A 26,390-nucleotide genomic window follows, 5' to 3' on the forward strand; every position below is an offset into this window, starting at 1 on the left:
TACTCACTTTGGACCATAGCCTGCCTTTGATCTCCAGCAATACTCTTAATGCTAACTGCATGAATGAAATGAGCACAATACATAGATCTTTGGTAGCTTACCCTTCAGAGTAGAAGGCAGATTTCCTTTCTCAGGACTTTGCTAGAATACCTGAAACTGACCTGAGGGAGGCTCTTTGTCACTGGGGAAAAAGGAATTAATTACTCACATTCTTTTATTACAAAATATGGAGCATGGATTGGCCACTCATGCAGGACAATGCTACAGTAGATGTTATTATCTAGAGCCTACACTGAGCTATGGCACTACCCAAAATTTCAAACACACAATTGGAAGTCTAATATCTTTAATACAAATTTAGTACCTCAGTTCCCAATTATTCCCAATTAATAAACTCTCCCACAAAAACTAAAGCCACTCTACCATGGATTTGGTGGGGCACTCCACTAAAATCAGCCTTCAACCTCCCGCTCCTCCGTCTAGTAATCCCTTAATTTCTCCTTCATTCCATGTGAGAAAAGATGTGCTTTGCAGTGTAATTTCATGCAGACAAATCCTCTAAACTCAAAGGGCCAAATTTATCAGTGGAATCATATCAAGATTGAATTGGGCTCAAAGAATGTAAAACCTGTTTCACTGAACACATTCATAGACTGGTTGTTATTTTATCAGGGAAATAAACAGTTAAAAGTGGATTCCTCACAAATGGCTAAACCAACTAACCTCACCTGCACAGATGAGAAGGCTAGTTTTAGGGTTAAGGAACAAAGAGCCATAAGATCTCGGTTTTGCTCTTGTTTGAGTCATTGGGCATTCAACCTCTCTGACTCCCTTTCCCCATTTGTAAAATGGTGATGATACTACTCACCTTTCTAAAGCATTCTGAGATCTACAGGTAAAAGGCACTATATAAGAAACAGGTACTAGTATTGTTGTTATTAAATGCCACAAAGGGGTATTTTGTGGCTCAGTTCATTATTAGTAGTACATTGCTTTGAGCCCCTTGAATGGTTTGTACTCTAGAAATGCACAATAGTAACTGAAGTGGTATCCTGAGCATCACTGAACTGAGCTAGTTGTTGCCATACCTGAAAGAGAGAAATCAGACTATCAGATTTGTTCATTTGCCATAATTTTCACATAGGAGTACCTTTACCAAGGGCATCCAAGAAACATTCTCTCCAGTCATCTCTATAAAAACAGTTGCCTCAAAGATGCCAGGCTGTATTATGTGGATAGATATTGCCATCCTAAAGGAATAGATGTAACTGACTGGGAGCTGTGCCCATAGTTTTTCACAAGAATTGGTTGCCCAAAGCATCAGTCTTGTAACCAGAAATACTACAGGAGTGAAATCCTGACCCCATTGAAATCAATGGGAGTTCAGCCATTGACTTCAGCGAGGCCAGGATTTCTCACAAGGTCAGATGTAGGACACTTTGTGCACTGTGAGAAGCAGCCACATTTACAATAAGCATTTTGATCTCAACTGTGTTTCTCATTTAAAAAAAGGAAAGTTTAAATAAAGAGAAATGTACAAAGAGAAAACAGTCGGTTTTGACTAGGATGAATGCAGTGGTGTACCGAGGGGGGGCCAGGCCCATGGGCACTGGACTGCAGGGGGGCACTGGGCGGGTCCTTCACGATGCACAGGGGATGGGGGGCGCTGGCCCCTCCTGTGTCCCCCCAAGCATCGTGAAGGGCTGGCCCAGCACCCCCCTCTCCCAGGCTGGAGGGTGAGGCTGCCCCGTTGAAGCTGGCGCCGGGCTGTGGCGCTGGAACAGCGGGTAAGTGGAGGGGGTTGGGTGGGCATCGGGCCAGCCCTTCATGATGTGCAGGGGAAGGTGCCTGTGCCCCCCCGGGCACCATGAAGGGCTGCCCCCCCTAGGCCAGGGGGTGAGGCTGCCCCCGTCTGAGCTGGTGCTGGGCTTTGGAGCTGCAGCAGAAGAGGTAGGCGCCATGTGGTGGGTAAGTGCGGGGGGGAGGTGTGTCGGAGTCAAGCCTGTATTTGCACCCCCCCAGACCTTACACCCTCTCCTGCAGGTACAAACCCCTCCCCATTCCCGGGGCAGCTGGGGGGTGGTACCGGAGACCCACGGTAAACCACTGGATGAATGGAAGAGCTTGTTGTAGCTACAGTATGTGGTCACTGATTTTCCAGTGCAACCCAAGATAAAATGATCCCATCTACATCAGTTCAGCAAGTTAAAACCATACAGAGTGCATTTTTACTCAAGATGTGCTAAATCAAAGTATATGGGGAACTGCTCAGAGCTGATGTTGAGCTGTGAACTGCCTTAGAGCAATCATATGCGGTATGGTAGTAATCATCATCTTAAGCCGCTGGATAAAAGGACCTGCCATCAGTATTATATTGTAACACCAGTTGATAATATCATGGATGTCATGGAGATTAAATGCCAAAAGAGGTTGGGAGTAATCAAGGGATGGAAGGTGGATGATCTGGGATACAAAGCCTCATCTTCCTGTACAGTGAAATAAGCAGCCTATCCTATTTGAATGAGTTTCAGAGGCAGCTTGTGGCGTGAATCCAGTTGGCGCCTTATTTAGTTTTCCTCACACAGCTCCATTTGTTTTCTCCCAATTCACCTCAAATATTCATGCTAAATGGCCCCACGCTGCGAAGTTCAGATCACAATCCAGCATTCTGCATTGTTTAGGGGGTTTCAGACCCAGGGTTTGGCTCAGCTCATTATGCAGATGGAGTAAATAACAAATTTCACATCTAGCTGAAGACTTTTCCAAACATAAGGAGTGGCAATTAGATCTAGAGATTTGCCTCTGCCTAGTGATAGGGTGGAGCCAAAAGAAACTCCATAGTTAAGGCTGCAGTGAAATTCATACTTAAATCAGAATTAAAATCCCTCTCTTTCTCACTTTCAAGATTTAATTTGGTTTCCGTATTTAGCACAGTAACTCTGCAGGAAGTCATTCAATTTTCCATGTCGTTATTATTTTTTTTAAATGCACTAACTTTTGTAAAAGCAAAACTGCTAAGAGCTCCCCTTTCAAAATGCTTCCTGACAGACTTACGCGTTTGCCTTTCTCTAGCCAAGGGATCACCTTCACAGATGACTCCCAAACGTCACCCTCTCACACGCACTCTCAGAACAGCTCAGGGCTAGAACATTTCTGAAAGTGGAGCAGGGACTTGGGTGGGGTCTCACACACACACAGATTGAATCAGCTCAGGAGCAAACCTACCACTTCTGGTAAGTAAACCACTTATGCGGCTTGCCGGAAGGTCATCCCAGTTTGATGGACCAGAGGAGGTCAGACTAACAGGGATTCTCACTGCGGAGGATCAAGACCTCCCAGGGAAGAGAGGGGCCTGGATGAGGGATGGAATGGACAGGGTGGGAGAAAATATGTGGGGGAGGCATAGATGTTGACATTGGACTGGAGAACAGTGCCAGTCAGTGGAGCTTTCTGCTGAACCTCTGACCTCTACTGTTTAGATGGGCACATCTTCCCTTCCTACACCCTTGGCCCCAATGCCCCAGAAGCCTCTGGCTTTATGCCCTTCCCACTCTTCCACGTACACCCTCATGGCCCCATTCCACTTTTACATTTGTAGTAGGGTTCATTCTTAAGAAGATTTAATTTATATACATGAAAAATAGACATCAGTAACAATGAGTGATAGTAAAAATGAATGAGGTAGAGAAAAATGTCATTTCAACGCCTGCCATAAACATAACCATGACCATGGACATCGGGTTGTAACTTCATAGAGGCATAGAGTTTAAGGCCAGAAGGGCTTACCGGATCCTCTAGCCTGACCTCCTATATATCACAGGCCTCCAACACTACCCAGTACACTAAACCCAACAACCAAACTTCAACTCTATGCTAGCTATGTTCTAAAGAGGGTGTAATTTTGAATGGTTACCAACAATATACATTACATATTTTCCTAAGCACTGCAGATAAACATACCTTGCAGGAATCATGGGCAGCCTGACACCAAGCCAATCTATACTGAGGATATTTGTACTGATGTAGCTACACTGATTCAAATCCCAACTGGAGACACACTGCATTGGTGTAATACAAGGCTTGCACCAATTCAGCTTCCTCTGGTTTAAAGCTGGTACAGCACATCTATGTTGATTAAGAGAAGGTTAAGGGTTGACTTGATTACAGTCTATAAGTATCTGCATGAGGAATAAATAATTAATAATGGACTCTTCAGTCTAGCAGAGAAAGATATAACATGATCCAATGGCTGGCAGTTGAAGCTAGACAAATTCAGACTGGAAATAAGGTGTACATTTTTAACGGTGAGAGTAATTAACCATTGGAACAACTTACCAAGAATCAGGATGGATTCTCCTTCACTGACGATTTTTAAATCAAGACTGGGTGTTTTTCTAAAAAATCTGCTCTAGGAATTATGTTGGGGAAATTCTATGGCCTGTTCTATACAGCAGGTCAGACTAGATGATCTCAATGATCTCTTATGGCCATGGAATCTAGGAATCTATATGCTGGATATGACCCGTCCGTGCTAGGGTAGCCTGCCTGAAAATGCCAAGGTGAGGGCTGGCTGCAAAAGGAGAGTAGATTCTCCCAGGACTGGTGGGTAACACTGAAGTTAGATTTCCCAACCAGTCACAAACAGTGCTTATGATTTCTCACATTGGTTATCAAGAAGCTACAACAAGAAATACACAGCCTCCTTTATTGCATTTCAGTCTCTGGCTCCCAATCAGCAACTGGGTCCAGTTAAGAGATAAGTTATTTAAAACTCTATTCCCTTTACCAAAACTTTATCCTGATCCCCAAAGGGTCAGCCACATTGACAGATCAATATTAGTTTGGATCTTATCCAAAATACCACCCAGCCAACCAATCCTTTAGTAACTAAAAGTAAAGATATATTATAAAAGGAAAGAAACAAACAAGAAAAGAGATGTTAAATGGTCAAAGAAATAAGCTACATAGAAATTACTTCCAAGTCCACATATATCAGATTCTTAGCAGAATTGTGCAATTTGCAGTTTCTTTGGTATACATCTAGTACCTGGATGGGTCTCAGTCCTTCATCTCACAGCTTCAGGTACAGAATAGTTGATCCAGAGATAGGTAGGAAGCAGGAATGAAGACAAGATGGAGATGGTGCAGCTGCATTTTATAGTTTCCATCATGAGGCTTGTACTTCCTTTGTCCCAAACACAGCCAAACAGCACATGGCATGGAAAAGCCTCAGAGTTCCCTGTCCATAGGATTGTTCTTACATGTTCTGATGACTCATAAGGTGTAGCCCCTGGGTTCTTTCACTGAGTTCACTGTACCTTTGAGTTCCCTTGATAAGCAGGCTTAGTGCTACTGCCATCCTGTCAGGGGGTATCACCCAGAAACACAGCACCAGTTTGAAATACAAGTATACCATAAGTATTTAGACTCATAAAACAAAACTGGTACAAACATGCCTCTCAGTCTTAGCGAATTGTGACTTTTCCATTAGCACCTTTCAGGGCATATTCTATATGATATTTATTGCAATTATGTAATATTGGTATCAGTAATATTCTAAATCGTCACCCCCTAGTCCAGATAGCGTCACACTGGAGATTCGCACTGGTGTAGCTAATCCACTGTAAATATCACCAGCAGAGACAAGCACTAACTTAAACAGACCAATACAAAGCATACCTGGAACTATGCACAATGTAATTTGTCAAAACCACCCCAACTATATTAATAGCACACAAAAACTATGTTTATTGCCAGTTAAAGCTGTGACAGAGTATACCCCCATCCGTCCATAATTTTAAAAGCAGGGAAATAAGTTAAGAAGAAAGACATGTATTGCTTTCCACCTTCAGACTGCCTATAGCACTGTCAGTAACACACTCCAGTGCCCCTTAAGGTTTTCATACCTCAACCTCAGCAAACTTGCATCTAACACATAGCTTTAAGTGACCTTATATGCTTTTATCTCATTTATATCAACAGATAAGCACTAGAGCTGAGCAAATCATCCATTTTTCAGGTCAGTGATTGAACCAAACAAAACCTGTAAAAAGAAAGATCAGTTTGGGTCTAACGTAATTTGCTAAACAAAGTGTCATTTCGAAACAAAAAGTCAAAACATTTCATTCTAAAATGGCCAACCAAACAGCTTTGACTTTAAAAAAAAAAATCCAATTTTGTTTTAAGCTGAAACTATTTGCTGAATTTGATCCAAATTCATGAATAGTTTCAGTGACCCAAAAATGCATTTTTCAGCTAATTTCCAATTTAAAAAAAAAAAAAATAAAAATTTGCCCATCTGTTATCAGCGATCTGTCTATCACACATTCTATGTTTGGGAAGATATTTTTGCCTTAAAGCTTCTGAGGATGCTGTTGAAGTTTTGCAGTTAGCTACCACTGCACCATGATCATCAGAGCACGCAAACATCTAGGGGGACATTTTCAAAGGCAGAAAAGGGCAACTATGCACGCAACTCCCATGAACACCTTTAAAAAGCTCACTCATAACCATTAAAGATAGAAGAGGTTTTTGAGGTAACCACTGGTTGTTCAGAGTGAAGGTGGAGATGTATATGTGGTGGAAGGGAGCTGGTTGGGGCTGACAAGGGAAACTGCTTAGTAGGGAGCAAAAGGAGTGTTGAATGATGTATCTGCTCATTGCCTTGCTTTTTACGATGTGTGTTGGTGGGTATATTAGCCACTGTAACTCAGAAGGCAACCAACAGTTGGGAGCTGGAATCCAATTTTTCCAAGATTTGGGGTGTTCCGATAAGAATTTTTGGCACAGGCTCATTGCTAAAGCTCAAAAAGCAAAAAGGCAGGAAAAGTCTCAGCCAAATGTTTTATAACTTTACACTGCATTTGCTGGTTTTTGAGTGCAATGCATTTACTGTATTTTATATTCTGTGTGATGCCATCTAGTGGCTGAATATGCTAACTGTAATGTGTACTTGTGCTTTTAACTGGTTTGCAAAAAGGCTACAACAAAATGTAAAACGAGGTACAAGTTGTTTGGTGCAGGTTTTACTATGAATTTGAAACTTGGACTGGATTTGCCAAGAGTTTATCTAGTTTTCAAACCAATTTATCAGGAGGAACATCTTGCGGCTTATCTACATTTTGTCCTGTCCCTTTTTTTTGAGGGCTTTTGCAGATGGGAATTTTAAAACAAACTTATTTATTCTCTCTTTCTTTCCCCCCCTAGGTTAGGTTAAATTTGGAACCTCTAAACCTGGAAAAGTGCCCCATTTCACTGCTTTTTCCACCCAAGATATTGCAGTTCTGGTTTTCTGTATCAGAGACATTAGTGTGGTCTATTTGTCAGACAAGGGATTGGGACACAAGCACTACCAATTTTTAGTCCTGGTTTTACCACTGACTTCATCTTTGATCTTGAGCAAAAATCTGTGGGTCAGATCCTCAGCTGTGCTGTGGGGAAGGTGCCTTAGGTTCCTTTCTGCCTCCCCTAATCCTGGGTCCCCTACATAAGTGGGAGCACCAGCAAGAACTCTGTGTGTTCTGGTTCCGCCCCGACATGCCCCATTTTTCATATTTATTTCTTTACTAGGGATACCGCACAATCTGTGAAGGAAAAGTTTGGAAAGAAACTCTACGATGCACTACTGAAGTGAGTATTTAGGGCACTTTGTGTTTATGGTGCAGAGCCGCGATGCCATCTGTATCATCTGTGTTGTTTATATATGTGTATTATGGATGTCAGAAAAGAACTAGGGAAGAGATAGGAGAGAAAGGGGTAATTAGGGATTTAGGAGATCCGTGTTCAAGTCCCTGCTCCACTATAGACTTCCTGTGTGAGCTTGGGTAAGTAACTTAGGGGAACATTTGCAAAAGTGGCTTGGAAGCCTAAGTCCCATGTTCAAAGGTTATTTAAGAGCCTAAGTTTCATTGAGAATCAATGGGATGTAGACTCCTAAGTCACTTAGGTGCTTTGAAAATGTGATCCTTTGTCTGTCTTCCCAGTTTCCCATCTATGAAATGGGGATAGTCATATTTCCCTACCTCTCAGGGGTGTTGTGAGGATAAATACATTAAGGATTGTGGGATACTATGGTAAATGGAGTCATAAAAGTACCGTAGGTAGATAAAATAGAGTGGAACTCAGATATACTGAAACATTGGTTATCGTAAAGAGGAAGAAAGTCTCTGCACTCCTGTATCAGGTCATGCTCTCATTCATTTCAAAGGGAAATTAGCCTGAGTTGGAAGATCTGTATGATCCCAAATGCAAAAGAGTTGGTTGGAAAAATCAACAAAAATGAAATGAAACAATTTTTTTACACTTTTTAGTCCTGTTTGGATTCAGCTATAGAGCTGATTGGATTTTTTTTTTTTTAATGAAATTTTGACCAAAAAATAGAAATAAAAGTTCATGTCAGGTTTTGTGGCTTGTTTTGTTTTCAAATATTCCAAATACATCTTAGGTGGAATTGCAGCAAAGCAGTGGGAAAGGAGAACAGGATAGTCATGTGGATGCAATATAGAGAAAACAGGGGGAAAAAACTCTGTAAGGGCCTGATTTAAAACCAATAGAAGAGGCTGGAGAGACACCTGTTGACTTCAGTGGATTTTGGATCAGTCCTATTTGCAGTTTCTTCATCTTCTCTTCATAACTTAAATGCAAACTCTTAATCATAATATCCAAAAAGACTGATAACAAGCCATTTGGTGAAATAGCCTGTCTGTATTGCCTTTACAGAGGAGAAATTCCAGACTTGAACAAGATCCTGGACCGGGATGACTTAACCATTATGAAAAGAGCCATCTTTTCAACTCAGGTCAGAGAGAATAGTCATTGCTTACACAGTTATTGGATGGAAAAGAGAAACATGTCATATACAAGGATCATGTATAGTGAGCAGGCTTATGTATGAATTGAAGAATCTTTTTCTATCATGTACATTTCTCATACTGTCTCAACTAACGTTTTTTACTCAGTCTGTGTGTTTTTCCATTCTCCCTCAGGGTTGGTCTATGCTGGCAGCGGCAGTTGATGGGAGATACGCAAACGACATAATGTAGCATGCATATCTCCCGTCTCCGTACTTACATTGATGTACCACAGTGTCTTCACGGCACTGTGTTGACAGGAGACATTCTCCCATTGATGCTGCCTTCCACCTTTCGGAGAGGTGTACTAATCGAGTTGACTGGAGAGTGCTTTCCCATCGACTGAGCGGGTCTACACAGACATGCTCAATCGATGCTGCTGCACTGATGCTTGCCACAGTGGCAGTGTAGACATGCCCTCAGTGTTTCTTTTAAGACTTAGTGTCAAACCGTCCTAACTGCTTTTTGTAGCGCAAGAGCACTCCCGTCACCTGATTCAGATACCTGATCTCCTTGGTTTCCTCCTTTAATAATAAATTCAAATTCTTCACAATTCCTAATCCTACTACATCTCAGTTCTTGTTTTAGTTCTCATCCCTTATTGATTCCTGGACTCTTCCATTTTTAACAGTGGGGTAATTAACCATTAAAACACCTTACCTAGGGATGTGGGTGATTCTCAATCACTTAAAATCTTTAATTAAAACAGGATGTCTCTGTAAAAGATACCATCTATTAGAAACAGAAATTATTGGGCTAGATACAAGAACTACGAGGTAAAGTTCTATGGCACTTTGTGATGCAGGAGGTTAGACTAGATCATCTCAGTGATCCTTTCTGGCCTTAAAACCAAAGAGTGAAACCCTAGTCCTAATGTAGTCAGTGGCAAAACTCCCACTGACTTCAATGAGGCTGGTATTTCACCCTAAGGCCCGGTCTACACTGTCGGCGGTGTCGATGGGAGATACACAAGCAACGTACTGTTACTTACGGATCTCTGGTTGACTTACTAAAGTTCTCTTACTGAAACATCCTTCAGTCGACGCAGCGTTACTATTTTTTGGGGGGTGGGTTTACTGCATTGGCTGGAGAGCACTTCCAGGATTGATTGAGCAGGTCTCCACTGCCTGCTCAATCAATCCCACTGCATTGATCTGTGGAGCCCAACGCAACCCTGGCAGTGTAGACATACCCTTAGACTCCATGTCAATGGATTCTTTGCAAGCAGTTTTTCATGCCTTGATCAAAGTTTGCCTTTACTTTAGCGACAGTCTCTGCCTCCGGTGACCACCCACAACATGATGGATGATGCCAATGACCCAATCCTCAATACCATCCGGCGCATTGGACTCTTCAATAACCGCACAGACAGAGTTAAGGTACAATCTCTCATACTGAATTTTTTTCTCTTTTCCTAATGGAATTTCATTAAACTACCTCAGCCTGTTAGTTAGTATTGGAGGAAGGGTGGTTACTCTTACTAGAGATGTGTGGAATAAAATACCCAATACCTCTTTGAATAGGAACAGCCAGTCACTTTTCACAGATACCATCACCTGCTCATTGCCCACAGAAATTCAACCTAGGCATTTAATGTTAGGGGTGGCATAGCTGTTGTTACGACATTCTAGACACAATCTTTGAAATCCTGGCCCCATCGAAGTCAATAGCAAAACTTCCATTGACTTCTCTGAGGCTGGGATTTCACCTGATGGGCCTGCAGCCGATATAACTAAGTAAATCTTTACATGTTGTTTACCCAAATCTAATAACAGTACTATATTATAAAGAGAGGAAAAGAGCACCTTTCTAACTCTTAAAATGAGCCTGAAACACATATATTTTTGGTAGGCAAACCCAGTGAAGGTTGAGTCCGTACTCCAGTGCCTCTCTCTTCCTGCACTTCTGGAAAGGATTCCCAAAGTGGATGATGGTCACCTTTAATGTTACATGGCTCAGAAAGGAATTGTGTCTCCTCCTGAGATCACCTTTGGGGCAGTGTACCTAGGTACCACGTCCTGCCGTGGGCTGCGGCTAAATGCCATACCCTAACCCAAAATGCTCAATTCTGTTGTTTTCCTCATTAAAAAGGGGATGATGCCACTAGTGAGCCATCTAAAGAACAGTTTTTGATGTGAACAATATTTCCACAATAAGTTTATATGAAGATATTATAAAAGAAAAAGGTACCTTGTGTAGAGGAGTGGTGGGAAACAAATTAAGGTACCAAGAATGATTAATGTTATTGAACCAGGCTATGTCCAAATAAAATTAAGGAGGGACACAGAGGCAATAACGAGATCTCTAGGTTTAGGCTAGCGATGAAGATACTAACTGCTTGATCTCTTGTATAATTAAAAAATATTGATTTTATTTTTCTTTCGGCTCTAATGTAAGTTTTAAATATCCAGGTGATATTACACCCAGAATTCCTGTCTTCCACAAGTCCATTATTACCCATGGACTATGAAGATTTTGTCAGAGGTTGCCATTTGGGGGTGTTTCCATCATATTATGAGCCCTGGGGTTACACTCCTGGTAAGCAATCTTTAGGCTGACTGTTGTCAGAAGTTTAAAATGCTTTTTATCACTGAGTGCATTTCAAAAGATGGCATAGCTTCACATTCAGCTTCCACTGTATTGATGTAAGAATGCTTTTGACTCTGTCTCTTCTCTGTTGCAAAGCTTCTGCTGATGGCAGAGTTATTAGACCAGATCTTCAGCTCGTGTAAATTGGCAGTGCTCCATTGACTGAAAACCACCCAGTGTTGTCCCTGCTTTGGACCCTTACTTTCCCACAATCACATGTAACCTTTCTGTCTGCTGTAACATCGGAAGACAAATCCATGTTGTGTTTGGTAACATCAAGCATCTGCCCTTAAAAAAAGGAGATCTGGAGGAATGCATATATTGCAATAATGAGGCAAGAAAATAGATGCAACCCAAAATGTCCTCAGCTGGTGTAATTTGGAAGAACTGCATTGATTTCAATGGTGTTATACACATTTACTCTCTCTGGTCCTAAATTTTCCCATCTGCTGGATATTTCTGTTGGCATTTACCAGAAACACGTTAGTGATGGAGACCAAGAACTCAGTACATGGTCTGAATATCAGTCGACCTCACAGAGACCTCTTTGAGGATCTAAGTCCAAGCGCCTAACTTCTATTTGTTCTTTGAAAATATCTCCCTTAGTTTTGATACGCATCTGAAAGTTTAGATGCTTATCTCATAGACTCACAGACTTTAAAGTCAGATGGGACCATTAGGATCACCTCTCTAAAGCATATCTGCAGCTAGCCAATGAATTGGAGTAGAAATCTCAGAAGATAAAGCTCTTGCAGACCATGTTTAGTACTTCCTGTCTCCTGTTCCAATTGGGTCACACTTATCTGGTTGTATTTCAGCACTTCCTCTTCTTGTCCCAGCCCAAGCCAGGATATGGAGAAAAATTGTGCGAGCTGGAGAAAATTTTAATGTTAAACTTTAGATTAGCTTAACTCAGAAAAGTTTGGCTGGTACTCTGTTTGAGTGGTTTCTCTCTTCCTGACTAACTGGTTACCCATATGAATCTCCCAAGAATAAAAATAGCCCTTTCCTGATGGATTTATAGTTTCACCCTTATCTTAAATTCTATAACTGGTATCAGTGCTATTGTCATATAAGTGTTTCTCAATGACATTTTAAGAGTTAAAGAGCTAACACGTCTGATTTAAACTGTATGCTGCTTTGTACAGGGAATGTGTCTTCCTTTATGCAAGAACCTCTTGGTGCTCAATACATAACAATAGTTATAATTACTACTAATAATAAAAGGAGAACACAGTTCGACATCATATTTATGATTTATAGCACCACTTGCCCTGCATCTAATGTGTAATTGAAAAAATAATTAGAATGGCTTTGAAATCAATCATATTTTATGATGACTTTTCTCCCTGTGGCCTAAGCTACAGAAGTCAGTTTATGAATGTGGGAGCTTATTTATGAGGCCCAAGTCCTGCATTTGGGCAGTTAGATTTGCAAATATGTACATGAAATGAGCATGTGCACACAGCAGGTGCTAATTTCAAAGCCAAAGGACAGGTCTGGACATTGCTTTTAGGCTCCCACACATGAACACTGGGCTCACAGAAAGCAGTAATCAGAGCTACCTGGAAAACAGAAATAAGTGCTTGCAAAAAATTTGGGGGAAAAAATTCCATTTCTCATCAAAACGTCACATTCTTTGAACTTTTCTGACCAAATGGTGGTGGTGAGGGAAAGAAACCCACCGCAAAATTCATGATGGTGTTTCATTGAAACATTGGGACCAGCTCTGGCATTAACTGGGCTTTACATCATTCTGTTTTCTGTCAACTCAAGGTGAAACCAAGCAAAGCACATTGACACAACATCTCTTTTTATGTCTCTTTCGGTAGCTGAGTGCACCGTGATGGGCATTCCCAGTGTGACCACAAACCTCTCGGGATTTGGCTGTTTCATGCAGGAGCATGTAGCTGACCCAGCTGCTTATGGTGAGCTTGTAAAAAGTGTTTCAAAACTCATCTGATTTAGGAACCCAGCTAACCAGCTGTTTTTGGCTGTGCATATGCGCTTGCTCTACTTGCAGAATAAAGATCATTGATGGATAAACCCCAAAGTTCAGCTATTTGGTTTGGATTGAATAAGTCATCAAAGTTTAGGTGTTTATCCCAATTCTTTCCAGTTCTTCTCTCTCCTGTCTCTTTTTGGTCTTCCCCAAACCTCCAACACAGCTAGCTCCTTAGCCCTTTTCCAACTCAACTAACTCTTTCCTTCAATCCCTTCCAATTAGATTATAGAATAGTCTTTCTAAGGAAGTGGTGGAAATCTCCCTGTGCTTTTAGAATCCATGATGGATTTTCTGGGATAATAGCAACAGTTTGTGTTGTCCATGAAAGAGAGAGGATAACTTGGCTAAACCAAACTGAGATTCTTATTAACAGTAAGGACTCTTTACAACACTTCTGTGATGTAACAGGGTTTTATTATAACAGAGAATCAAGGCCAAGATCCTCTGAAGTATTTAGGCACCTAACTCCTATTGAAAACCAATGGGAGTTATGCACCTAAATACCTTATGATCTGGGCTCTGGCCCTGAATCTTCAAAAAAAGTTGGTGTTTAGGTTGTTGGCACAAAATGTTGGCACATTCATAAAGACATTGCATTACGGAATTTGATGTGTATGAGCAAAGGCGTATTTACAAACCCTTATCACTCTCACAGATCACAACCAGTTTTCACCAACCTTCCAAAAAACACATGAATGCTATGTCTTTACTGCAAAAATAGGTACTTACGAGGAGATAGCTGTCTTGCTGTAAAATCCTAGTGGCAACAAAGCAGTATAGTTTTTACCTCATTGTTGCGAGTCATGGTCAACTGCAGGTGGGGGATAAAGTGTTCACCTTGACTAGCAACACCTGTGCCTTGCCTCCACTAGGATGTTACATTGAAATAGCTAACTCACAGCTCCTTTTGCAGAGAAGACATAACTTGTGTCCTAGAGACTATCTCTTGTCTGTCGAATTTCAAGTTTTTACCTCACACCACTTAGCCACCACAGGTATTCAAGGAAAGGTAGCACATTTTTTTTATAATGGAAAAGTGAATTTTTTACTACACAAAAGCACTTGAACCATTTTTTTCACAAACTTTAAAACAATAAAAACCTTCTTGAGCTGAGAACAGATCTGCCTAATTTCAGCCAGAAAGGTAAAAAATCAAAAACATTTCTCAACAGCTGCTGAAATGACCTGTTAGAATGGAAACACTTTGTGCAACCTATTAAAAAACCAAGTCCACTACCTGGTATATTTAAAAGGTTATGTGTAAAGAAAGAGAGAATTGAAAGGTAAAAGGTCAAAAGCTCACTTCCATACCTGCTCATCTGCAACTTGGTTTGTGTCCTCAGGCATTTATATAGTGGACCGGAGGTTCCGCTCTCCCGATGAGTCATGTAACCAGCTGACTCAGTTCTTGTATGGCTTCTGCCAGCAGTCACGGCGCCAGAGGATCATCCAGAGAAATCGAACTGAGAGGCTCTCAGACCTCCTGGATTGGAGATATTTAGGCAGGGTATGTGGATGTGTTTAATGTGTTTATATAACAAACCGTTGGCCCAAACACACATCCACCATGGTGGTTATTATTGGGAATAGAGCCAGTCATCGTTAGCACCAAGGCCCCAATTCAGGCAAGTCTCCCTATTAACTTACAGTTATGCATGTGCTCAAGTACCCACTTACTCAAGCTGAGGAGAAATCCTCATGATCTGCTTGTTTCATGCAGGAGTCAAATACAATGTGGTCCCAATGCTTCCAAATGCAAAGACTGCACCAGGCTAGTGCCACTGGCAACACTAGCCTCTCCAAACTGGACAAGGGACAGTGGGCATCACACCAACCTCAGGGATGGCGCAGCAGCAGCCCTAGACCTCTGGGAGTCATTGGGTGGGAGTCTCAAAAGTGCCCAAGTGATTTAAGAGCACAAGTTCGATCGACTTTCAGTGGGATTGGTGCTCCAAAGTCATCTAGGCATTTTTGAAAATCCCACCTATTCTGTCTAAAATACCACCGAGGTTCTACCCCATCCCCAAACTAGGACTGTGCCAAGAAGGCCAAATAACACCCTTCACCTATTACAGAGATTGATGCAATACCACCCATTAGCCAGAGCGGGGCAGATCAGCATTCAAAAGTCTACAGATGAAGAGATGAGTAAAATGGACCACTCCTCTAATTACTATGTGCCTCAACCTGCATTGGGATCCATGTGGGAGGATCTTATGTCCATGTGGATCCCATTAGAGGATCACATCCTGTCACAGTAAACTGTCATTTCAATGTGGGCCCTTGGAATGAGCAAACCTCCCAGAGTTTGAAGTTTTGCAAAACTATCAGACTGTTTTTTTGAATTTGCAAAACCATGTCACGTTCACAAATTGATTCGCCCTATAATTTCTAGCTAGGTTCATTGTGAAAGATGAGTCAATTTTAATGTGTGTGTCTGTGTGTCTGCGCACTCTGTGTTACAGTGTTATGTTCATGAGCAGACATATATATATATATATATGTCTGCTCAGGGAAGAGAAGCCTGTGCTATATTTTAGGGATAAAAGAATCACTCCCACCTCCACCCAGAAAGCTAGACTGGCTGAAGTGGGTGCTCTGTTCCATTCTCTTACTCCTTAATCTCACAAAAATGTATCTTCACTGAAGCCAATGAAACAGATTCTTCTCAGTTACTCCAGTATAAAGCTGTCAGGATGTGTTCATTACTTCAGTGCAATGTGTCCACAGTTTCACAAGGGCAATCTGCATTAACCTCAGTTAAAGATACATTCAGCCTTTCTTCACCATCTTCTCTGAGAAGACTATGGTGTTACTTTCCCGTTCACTGCCTAAATGTGCCACTTCTTCATTAGTTTGTTGTACATGCAGACTTCTGTTTTATATTGCAGTACTACATGCATGCCAGACACCTGGCTCTGAGCAGAGCTTTCCCAGATAAATTTGTGATGGAACCAAGTGCTCCACCAAAGGTATGGCTATCCCTATAGGTGATTTTTATCTACATTTTAACTACCGTCTTGAGACAGAAAAAGAGATGACAGATGAACAATGTTTGGTTTAACTTAAGAGCATAAAGAACTCAATATACTTTACCAAATTCTGACAGGAGAGTGTATGGATACCCAGAAGAAAACCCATCAACTGGAGTTCAGAGCCAGGTCCCCAGCTGGTATACACTGACTTTAATGGAACTATGCCAAATTAGGCCAGCTGAGGAACTGGTCTTTGGGGTAGAAACTGGCCATTTCTATTCTTGTGCCCTGTAAATCCTATAGGAAGGCTGCTTTACAGTCCCGATGCAAGAAGAGCTGTGAAGGGGAATTCTGCAAAATGGCCAAGGGGCAGGCGCACTGACAGCAATTCTGGGCCCCAGGACAGAACAATCAGTGGCCCCCTTAGAAAGGGATGGCTGAGGTTCGAGTGGGCTTCGATTGGAAGTTTTTATTTATTATGCACCATGCAGGTTCATGGGCAGCTGAGGAGGCGATATCTGCTGCTCAGCTTCCTGGTTCCCTTGGGCTCCCCAGGGAGATCACTGATGAACCCGGGAAGCTACATAGCAGATACCACCTCAGCCACTCGGGAACCTGCCTGGCACATAATAAATAAGCTCGGCTCAGGGACGCAGCGGAGAGCGCGAGTGGCAGGGGCCTCAAGGGAAAGGGGTGTATAGAGGAGAGGAGGATACGTAGCTATCCTCCCATCCACCCTGGGCCCTTTTAAATCACTGGCCCCCTGGGCAATTGCCCCCTTTCCCTCCCTCCATCCCCCATTGGCGGGCCTGTCTAGGGGCCAGGAGGCAGGGTCAGAAAGTTGATGCTCACACACTCCCTAACCCAGCAATGGTCTTTCTGCACATTCCCATGCAAATTCCTTGTGCCTCTGACTGGAATAATCTGAATCGTGTACATGAGGGGCAGGCTGAGGATGGAGTAAAGCCACACATTCAATCTACTTTTGTAGCACACTGCATATATAGGAGCCCCATTTGGGAAGGCATCATGCTCAGTTCCAAATTTAGGACCCATGTTACTTAAAACCTAACCAAAGCACACCAGATGGTGATTCATTTTTTTAAAAACAACAACTAGTGACGGGGGCCGAAACCAAAACCCTTGATCTGGATTTGGATCTAGGTTTGCAATTATGGGCACTCGCAAATTTAGGGAAGTCCAGACTGAGATTCGATTTCAGCTCATATACACCCACGTTCAGGAGTATCCAGCTTCGGGGTTTCTATCCCGCATAGCGATATTCAAAGGGATTTTTTTCAGGCTGTTGCATTGATATAAATCCGGTAACTCCACTAACCAATGAACTCGGTGTAATTGGAAAATTTATCATGGGGAGGTTTTGAGCATCTTGACGTTGATGAGAGTTGGTTAAGGTTAGTGTTGGCATCTCACGGTAGGTGGGCATGAACCACGTATTTTGGATTTGGACCCAAAATTTAGATTTCAGTTAATCTCTATTAATAATTATTAAAAGTGTCCCCAAACAGAGGGAAATTTTTAAAGGGAATGGTAGAAATAGATACTTCTGAGATCAATTACATCCTCAAAACTTAGATTATTGATCTACTTTATTATTTTGTAATTTTCTACATTTTATAGCTGCAGAAGGGAGCGTTAAATTCAGTGTTTTGAAATTAATGTGCATTTAGGGAGTTGGATTAATGTTATTTTAGAACTCCTTCCAAACTATTAAGAGTTCAAGATCATGAGGCTTTAGAAACCTAGATTTGTAATAAGATCTTAGAGCTGATTTATGATATGGCCTTGGTGTTATAATAATTTAGCCATTCCACATGTGTGCAAAACCAACCTCGAACTCCTCCAAAAACATGGGGAGTTGAAGGTTATACCATATCTCATTCAGAAGGTAGTTTTCTTTAGATTGGCAATAAAGTCTCAGATGTCACATTATAATGGTACAGTAGATGTTAAAGCTTTACATTATATTTAAAGTTGAGAAGGGTGTTATGCATACAATCCTTATTTTTAACTACTAAAAATATTCCTTTTAGACTGAAATTTTTCACACGAAGGGTTAACTTTTCAAAAGCTGGACTCTGCTTTGTAGGGTGCAAATAATGCTATGTGATCAGCTAAGTACCTAAGAGTGCCTGAAAAAAGCTGCAGGACACGAACTGCACTTGCAAATACATACAGGCATAACTGCAAGTGTGAAAACAGAGGCCTGACAAGGGCTGCGCTTCTTGAATGGCCTTTGACCTGTTTGAAACTGAATTCTGGTTTTCATAGAATTTGATGAACTAACTGTATGTAGATTTGGGTAAGCTTTTCTGAGTTACCAGATGGAAAACAAGCAGAACAGTTAATTGGTAGATGCTGCTTTTGTTTTCCCACATCACTCCATTTTAAAACTTGCAGCTCTGTGTTGCCATGAAGAATATAGACTTTTCCTTTTAAAAATGTATTTAAATTTCACAGATGATTGTGCTAGATCATTCCTGCAATGCACAGCCCTGGGGATAAAACAAGTTGCACGGATGCCTCCAGGAGCGAGGGGAGCATAACCACGGCTATACTCCTTAGGAGCTGCAGCTTACAAGCCCTGCTGTATCAATATGGTTCTAGACCGGGGCCCAGAGTGATTGGCAAAGCATGGGTCCCAGAGGAAAAGAAAAAGGACAGCCCCTGCACTCTTCAGAGTTCTGCCTGTGGGCTGCACAGCAGATGTGGGACACCTCCATCCTGCTTTGCTTAATTTTCATATGTTTCATATGTTTCCTCCATGTAAGTTACATCCACTTTGACTCCCTATCACAGAGGTAGCAAATAGATCAAAGAGAGTCTAAGTTTGATGTATGGGGCAGGGGCAGTCTTCACTACTTTATACATCATCTCTGCCTTGGCCCTGTAGAAGTATTGACCTATTGTCGCTCTGTGTGACCAAACAAGCTGCACTAGCGTAAAGTTTATTTCTTGCTCATTTCTCTGGCAGACGGAAGGTTTCAGGTACCCCAGGCCTTCATCAGTACCACCATCACCTTCTGTCTCTCAGCATTCCAGCCCTCATCATAGTGAAGACGAGGACGAAGATGAGGATGAAAGGTACGACGAGGATGCAGAGGCCGAAAGAGACAGGCAAAACATAAAGTCACCTTTTCCCCTCGGAGCAGTGCCACAAGGAAAGAAAAAGCAGCATGGAGAATACAGGAACTGAATTCCTTTGCTGTCACCCCAACATGGTCTTCAGCCACTAAAGAGAATCCAAGTGTAGGCTAGTCAGTCTGTGTTAAGGGCAGTGTAGTGTGGTTAGGGAATCTTAAACAAACATTATTTGAATTAAACTGTTTGAAAACCTAATTATATTTTACCCTACAAGCATATGGTAATTCCCCTCCCTGCCTTGGAGGTAGAAGAAAAGATTTTTCAAAGCTTATTTAACTTAGAGACTGTGACAAACCCCCGTGTGATAGCTTCAGCTAGATCGCACAGACTGTAGATCATATTTTTGTCTGTATAATTATTTGAATTTAGTTGTAATCCATGAAGACAGGTTCATTATAGTAATTCCAAATTACTATATACTATAATTATATATATTATAATTACTATAAACTCCTTCCTCTCCCCTTGCAAACAGAAACCACCTTTGAGCCCTGAATTAGAACATTTTGAATAAATTATCTGGGGAAACCTTGGCAGGGTTTAAAAAAAAAAAAAGTTGAAAAGAAAATGTTGTTTTTTCTGATGCTGTTTCTCCTATTCTAAATTGACATCATTTTAAGAATTTTTTTACAGTGCACAGAAATGTCTTGATCCTGTTTGTGGGAATGTATCCCTGAGCATTTTCATTTCAGTCTCAGATGAAGTCATCTTCTGGAGTTGTCTAGATCCATAAAAAATAGCACACCACTTTTTTTCTGGTTTCTTTTGAATGGTCCATTTTATTGCATTTTTACTCTCTCCTCTGAGGCTTGTTGGTAAAGTTCGGGGAGAAAAATTCATGTGAGTTGTTGCAAGCAAGATATAAAATTCCAGGAAATAGTTCCTCGCCTCTGTGGATAAATCCACATACCCCATTGTGATGGGATAACATTGTCTCAAAAATCTCAATGTAAAAGGTGATAACCTTAGCTCTGTCCATTGTCAGTGGGAAATTTCCAGTATAAGATCTCTTATGGAACTACATGAGTTAACAGTGCTTATTAATAAGTGTGATGTGATGTGAGTACCAGAGACAACTGAGGTGATGGCGCTATTGTGCTAGACATTGTACAGTCACATAATGGGAGACAGTCCTTGCCCTGAAGCACTCACAATCTAAATAGACTAAGGGCTGGTCTACACTACACAGTTAGGTCGACATAAGGCAGTTTACATCGACTTAATTATGTCAGTGTCTACTCTACAGCTTTCCTCTTGCCAGTGTAAGTGCCCTACTACACCAACATCATAACTCCTCCACAAGAGGCTTATGTTGGTGTAGATAGGGCGATGCAGTGTCTGTGTAGACACTCAAGCAGTGTCTGTGTAGACACTGCATCCCTTACATCGGCTGTTGGCTGTCTTATCAATTTCAGGGCAGGAGCCATGAAATTGACAAGAAAGGCAGGCAGAAAGGGCCCAGCTGCCCCTCGCTACCCAGAGACCTGGGCAGCTGGACTCTGCTCCCTGCTGGGAGCCAGGCAGTCTTGTCAATTGAGCTGTGAAATAGACAACAAGGTTGTAGGGAGTGGGGGAGGAGGAGCCAAGAATCCTGGGAAGCGTGACCCTGCTTCCCAGGGCGATAAGCCCTGGGTGGCTTACCCACTCCCAGCAGGGAGCAGGGGGCAGCCCACCAGGAGCCTGTGGAGCAGCTGGGCTCCCAGCAGGGAGCTGCCAGCAGAGCTGAAACCAGGATCTCAGCTCCCCACACTGCCCCTCTTAGGTCGGTGGAAGCACTCCTGGTGAGGACACTCACCACCAACCCAAGGAGGGCAGTGTGGACATGCACCACTGCAGTTATTACTGTGGTGGCTGTAAGCCTACCTAATATAGATTGACTTACCTTTCTAGTGTAGACACACCCAAAGTGTAGGAGGGGAAACAGAGGCACAGAGAGTGGTGCAATGACTCACTCAAGATCATCACATAGCAGATCATCAGCAGAGTGGGGAACAGAACCCAGGTCTCCTCAGTCCTAGTCCAGAGCTCTATTCAGTAGACGAGATTGCCCCTTCTCACTATAATGCAGAGAAAATAAATGGGCCCAGCTCTTCATCCCCTAGTACCAAATGTGGGAGGTTTCCCTTTAAAATAGCTGACCAAACCCCTCAAACGAAAGGTACAACACCAAAAAATAACAGAGTGAACTTGCAATAATGAGTAGTGCTTTTTTGTAAGCCTTCTGTAAGCTCTGTTGACGTCTGCCCTGACTTACCCTGTTCCCATACAACCCTGTTTAGTTCACCATGCAAGCCAGGGCAGAATTGTCTGTAGCGTTCTCTTCAGTTTCTGTGAGCCAGTATTTCTAAAGTAAATTAATTACAGGAATAAGCAGCGAGACTAAAATTTTCAAAGTGCCCAAGTCCTATTTTCAAAAGGGACTTCGGCCCAGATCCTCCAAGGTATTTAGGCATGTTAGGTATTGAAATCAGTGGGAACCAAATGCTTAAATACCTTTCAGTCTCAAGCATTTAGGAGTGAATTATAATGAAACTTAGGCTCAGTACCTAAGGACCAGATTCTTAAAGGTATTTATGTGACTAAAGGTGGAGATAGGCACTCAGTGGGATTTTTAAAAGCACCTGGGTCCCACTGGGTGTTACTTCTGAAGTCACTTGTTAAAATGGGACTTATGATTCCTAAATCACTTAGGTGCGTTTTAAAATTTTACACCAAAAGGAAAACACCAGGTTTGTATGGCACAAAGATAAATGTATACATAAAATCAGTCACTGCCATGTGAAATGATGGCTAAGAAAAGAAAAATAACTAATAACTAAAACAACCAATAAGATGACATTTTTCATGAGCATCTATGTTGCAAAATGATCAAAGCCAAGCATATTATAAATACTCGTTTTGTTCAGAAAACTTTCTAAATTGAGGGGGAGGAGAACAGCTGGATTTCATTCAGAAAGCTGTTCCTAATGAATATTCTTCCCTGCTCTAGTAAATCTTCTTTTACTCCCTTAAACTACCCAGGCAACTTCAACAGGATATAATAGGGCCACGCGCTCAACTGGTACACATGGGCAACATTCTGTTCATGGAATGGAATTACATTCCAGAGCTGGGCAGGAAACATTATTCCCATCCTGTGAGAAATTTCACGATTTTGACAGCTATTTTCATCCTGATTTAGGATGAAAAGTCAAAATCTGGACGAAAATGTCTAACCGGAAAATTGTCAGATTGGGTCAACTGAAATGTTTTTATCATGTCAAAACTTTTCATTTTTTTTTACTTACTATAAATTAACTTAAACATATAAACAAAAAGCACATTAGTGGGCTTGGACCTACAGTAAAACATAAAAACATCCATTAATCTTGATTATAGCTAATGTTTTTCTGTAGCTCTGAAATGTTCAGGCACATGAAGTTTAGAATAATCTAACAGATCAGTAGATCCATAACCCCTCTACTTTCCCCAGGATACAGTACAACCCCAGCTCATGCCAGAAAATAACAAAAACACCTGAAGCATTCAGATTAGACCTCATCCAACATCCACTGAAGTAAATGAAAAGATTCCTGTTTTTTTTATTGAGCTATAGTTGAATCCTGTAAATGGGATTTTGAATGAATGGCTGAATGGAGTGATGTAGCACACACTGCCATTGGGTGATACTGCTGTGTTTCAAAAGCAGGGTTTGTTTCTATTCTAATAATAGCTAATTATCTAATTTATCTAATAATTTTTCCCCAAACTGATTTAAAAATGTAAATAGTTACCAGAAGTACACATCAAAGAAATTAATTCCTCCATTATTTCAGCTGTGTTGCTTTTGGGCAAGAGGGAAGCAACAGTACATTTATTTAAAATTAGTAGCATTAATCAGTGCCGACATCATGAGACACATTACAGGCAAACAATATTGAAAAATGAGGAGCAAAAGTTGGGATAATGTTTAAAAACAAGAAACATAGTTGCTGGGAGGCAAATATCCTGTGGCTACTCTCTAATTATATAAGAAATCCAGAAGGCTTTCTGGTAAGTACCACATAGTAATGTCAAGCATGTCCATATCAGTGTAGAATAGCGATTAGCCAATTCAAGTGTAATTCCATATTGCAGTTTAGAAAGCAAATAAGTAAATAAATCAATTGTATAGTAATTGTGTAATTATGTATTTGTTGTGCAATTTCCTTGTTGCTATGTCTGGCTAGATTCACTGCAGGCACACCACCATGAACTTCAACTGATAACAGTGGTGAATTTATCCCATGGTCATTAGGAAGGCTCCCTGGTAAGAATTACACATATTTTACACACTGTGAGTAGTTTGATGGGATTACTCACAGTAGATAAAAGATAAGCATACATTTAAATGTTGCAGGATTAAGGCTAGGTAGGTGGCCTGTTGATTGTTCACTACAATATAAAATCTAGCAGAAATCACCTGCTTTGCTGTCCCATATACTAGATGCAGGCTGATCATTGATTTAACTGGAATATCAGTAGAATGCAAGAGCAATGTAGATGGATTTCAGGATCAATAATGAGGTGGTTAAAGAGTCAACGGTTGACATAGGTAAAAAGTGCTTACATGTAGAGTTGGCTGGAAAATGTTGAAAGTTTTTCCATGAGACGGTTTTGGAAAAATGCTTTAAAACAATTCAATACGTGTATGATGTTTAGGTCCTGTAAGCTAATATGTTCCAGTCGTTTTTAAATTTTGGGTGGCACACATTGTGGTCTAAGCAAGATTGGAAATCAATTTAAAAATATTTTCCTTAGCTGAACAAAAACCTTTAATCAGTTTGCATTCAAAATGCAGGAATGAGTCCAAGCTTTATTCCTTTGGAACACAGGTAGGGTCAGATGAATTGGAATGTTTTGCTTACACAGGCCATAGGTTCAACGTTAATGAATAGGGAATGTTGATGTAACTTGAAATCTTTCACCAGTTTAATAGATTGTCTGTTAAGTATCCAGGGTGATCATTGGTTTCTTCTTCAGCTGCAAGAAAGCAAAGACAAAATATGAGGGGGAAAATGAACATGAAAAGAAAAGTCTTAAACCACATAAAGTTCAGCTGCTGCAGAGATAGAGGAACCTGAGACAAAGCCCTATTATGTGTAACTATTTATCTAGGAAAAGAAAGGGGTTTTGTGATTTATGTAGTGATGATTATGTTTTCTGCCTTACTGGACTTTTAAATATAAGAATTTTGCTTGCCTGCTAGGGGGAAGGATTTTGGATCTTAAAGACAGGATTTTAAAGACAGTATGAAAGCTCTTAAAGACAACAAAAGACAACATCGCTAGGAAGGACACAGCTGCGCATTTGTTCTTCCTTCTGGCATTTTCCTTAATCTTTAATCAAAACTAAAAGTCATCGTGGTTGAAAATGCATGCCTTATTCCAGGGACTGTGACTCTGTCAACCCCTAGCACACTAAAAGACCATTTTTTCTGTATGCAGTGTTCTTAGACGTTGTAACCATACTCTTCACACACAAGTCAATGTAATTATAGCGTTAAATAATAAATAAGATCAAATGGAAGGGTAAGTTGAAAGTATAGAGAAGGGGAAAAATACATGTTTTCTGTTGAGATTTGAGTAACTTAGAAGCAGAGTGGAAGGCTCTCACACCAATTGTAGGTGGTAGAGCTGATTGAAAAAGGAGGGGGGAAAATGCTGCACAAAATTTTGAAATTTCCAAGTGTTTCCATTTCAGAGATTTCAGAAATGACCTGTTTTTCATTTTCTTGAAACTCTTTCCTCAAAGTTGTTTTCTCAACTTTTTTTTTTTTTTTTTTTGCTTACCCAAACAAAAGAAGTCTATATTGTTTTTGATACAAATGGTTATGAAAGAAGTCACAGCAAAAGGTCAAGTGGGTGTTTCTGTGGGAAGATAGTTTTAAAAAAAAATTGTCATCTCTAATAGTAAAATTATGAAGGAGAGGAAGGAAAATTGAGCTAGATGAGAAGGGCAAGTATGGAGAGGAATAGAAAGAGGCAAGGGGCCAGATCCACAATGTCACTGCTCCAGTCACTTCAGCTGAGCCACTAAAGTTTACATCAACGAAAGAGCTGGCCCAGAGTCTGTTTGATGGAGTAGTGTAAGTTCATAGAGGATTTAAAATCAAGGAAGCAATTTTGAACTGGATCTTGAAACTAATGGGAAGCTCGGGGGCAGGGGCGGCACCAGCCTCTTCCTGGTGGGGAGGTCTGAGGTGGGCTAGACAGAAAATTGGGCAGTTGTGCCCCTCCAGCCACGAGACCCTGCCCCACTCCATGGCCCTGATTGCTGCTGCTTCTCAGGTAAGTGCCAGCCCTGCCTCTTCCTCTCCCCCCTCTCGGAGACCCCAGCCCCTAAGCTAGACTGGGCAGCGCGGGGCAGCTGCTACGCTGGTTGGTGCCGTGGTGCGGGCAGCCACCGTACTCCTCCATCTCCTCCTCCTGCTGCAACTGGTGCCCAGGGCCCCAGACCCTGAGGCTGCTCACAGCTGGTAAGAGCCACCCAGGCGAGGGAACCCAGCTCTGGGGTTGGCAGAGCCCTCAGGAAGCAGCAACTGCAGGGGGCAGGGCCCAGGATCCCAGGCCAGAGTGGGTCAGTCCACGCTGTTGTGGGAAGCCCCGGACCTTCCACCTGTCCTGGGCAGCACACCCCTGCAGGCAGGGACATGGGCTGGGGGCTCCTGCTGGAGCTGGATGCCAAGCCATCAGCCACCGCCCTCCACTCTGCCTTCAGAACTGGACGGCCGGAGAGCAGCAGCTGCTAGGGGGTGGCTACGCGGGGGCTAAGGCAAATTTTGGGATG

General features: G+C 41.7%; 1 protein-coding gene across 3 annotated transcripts in view; it reads left to right on the forward strand.

Moving 5' to 3' along the window:
• The window catches only part of GYS2 (glycogen synthase 2), a 70,431-nt gene extending 45,332 nt beyond the window's left edge, over nt 1-25,099 (forward strand). For 2 of the 3 annotated variants that reach the window (XM_067559246.1, XM_067559247.1), the window contains 8 exons: nt 7,570-7,629; nt 8,719-8,797; nt 10,115-10,228; nt 11,261-11,387; nt 13,271-13,366; nt 14,787-14,950; nt 16,335-16,415; nt 19,414-25,099. In XM_067559246.1, the coding sequence (XP_067415347.1) occupies nt 7,570-7,629; nt 8,719-8,797; nt 10,115-10,228; nt 11,261-11,387; nt 13,271-13,366; nt 14,787-14,950; nt 16,335-16,415; nt 19,414-19,635 (943 nt within the window). In that variant the 3' untranslated portion in view covers nt 19,636-25,099. The remainder of the gene's footprint in view (nt 1-7,569; nt 7,630-8,718; nt 8,798-10,114; nt 10,229-11,260; nt 11,388-13,270; nt 13,367-14,786; nt 14,951-16,334; nt 16,416-19,413) is intronic. The other variant, XM_067559245.1, reaches the window with a different exon arrangement.
• The last annotated feature ends 1,291 nt before the right edge of the window (nt 25,100-26,390 follow it).

Source organism: Emydura macquarii, unplaced genomic scaffold (assembly GCF_026122565.2).
Source record: "Emydura macquarii macquarii isolate MOO-44397 ecotype Brisbane River unplaced genomic scaffold, CSIRO-AGI_Emac_v2 contig_2205, whole genome shotgun sequence".
Taxonomy (NCBI): Eukaryota; Metazoa; Chordata; order Testudines; family Chelidae; genus Emydura; species Emydura macquarii.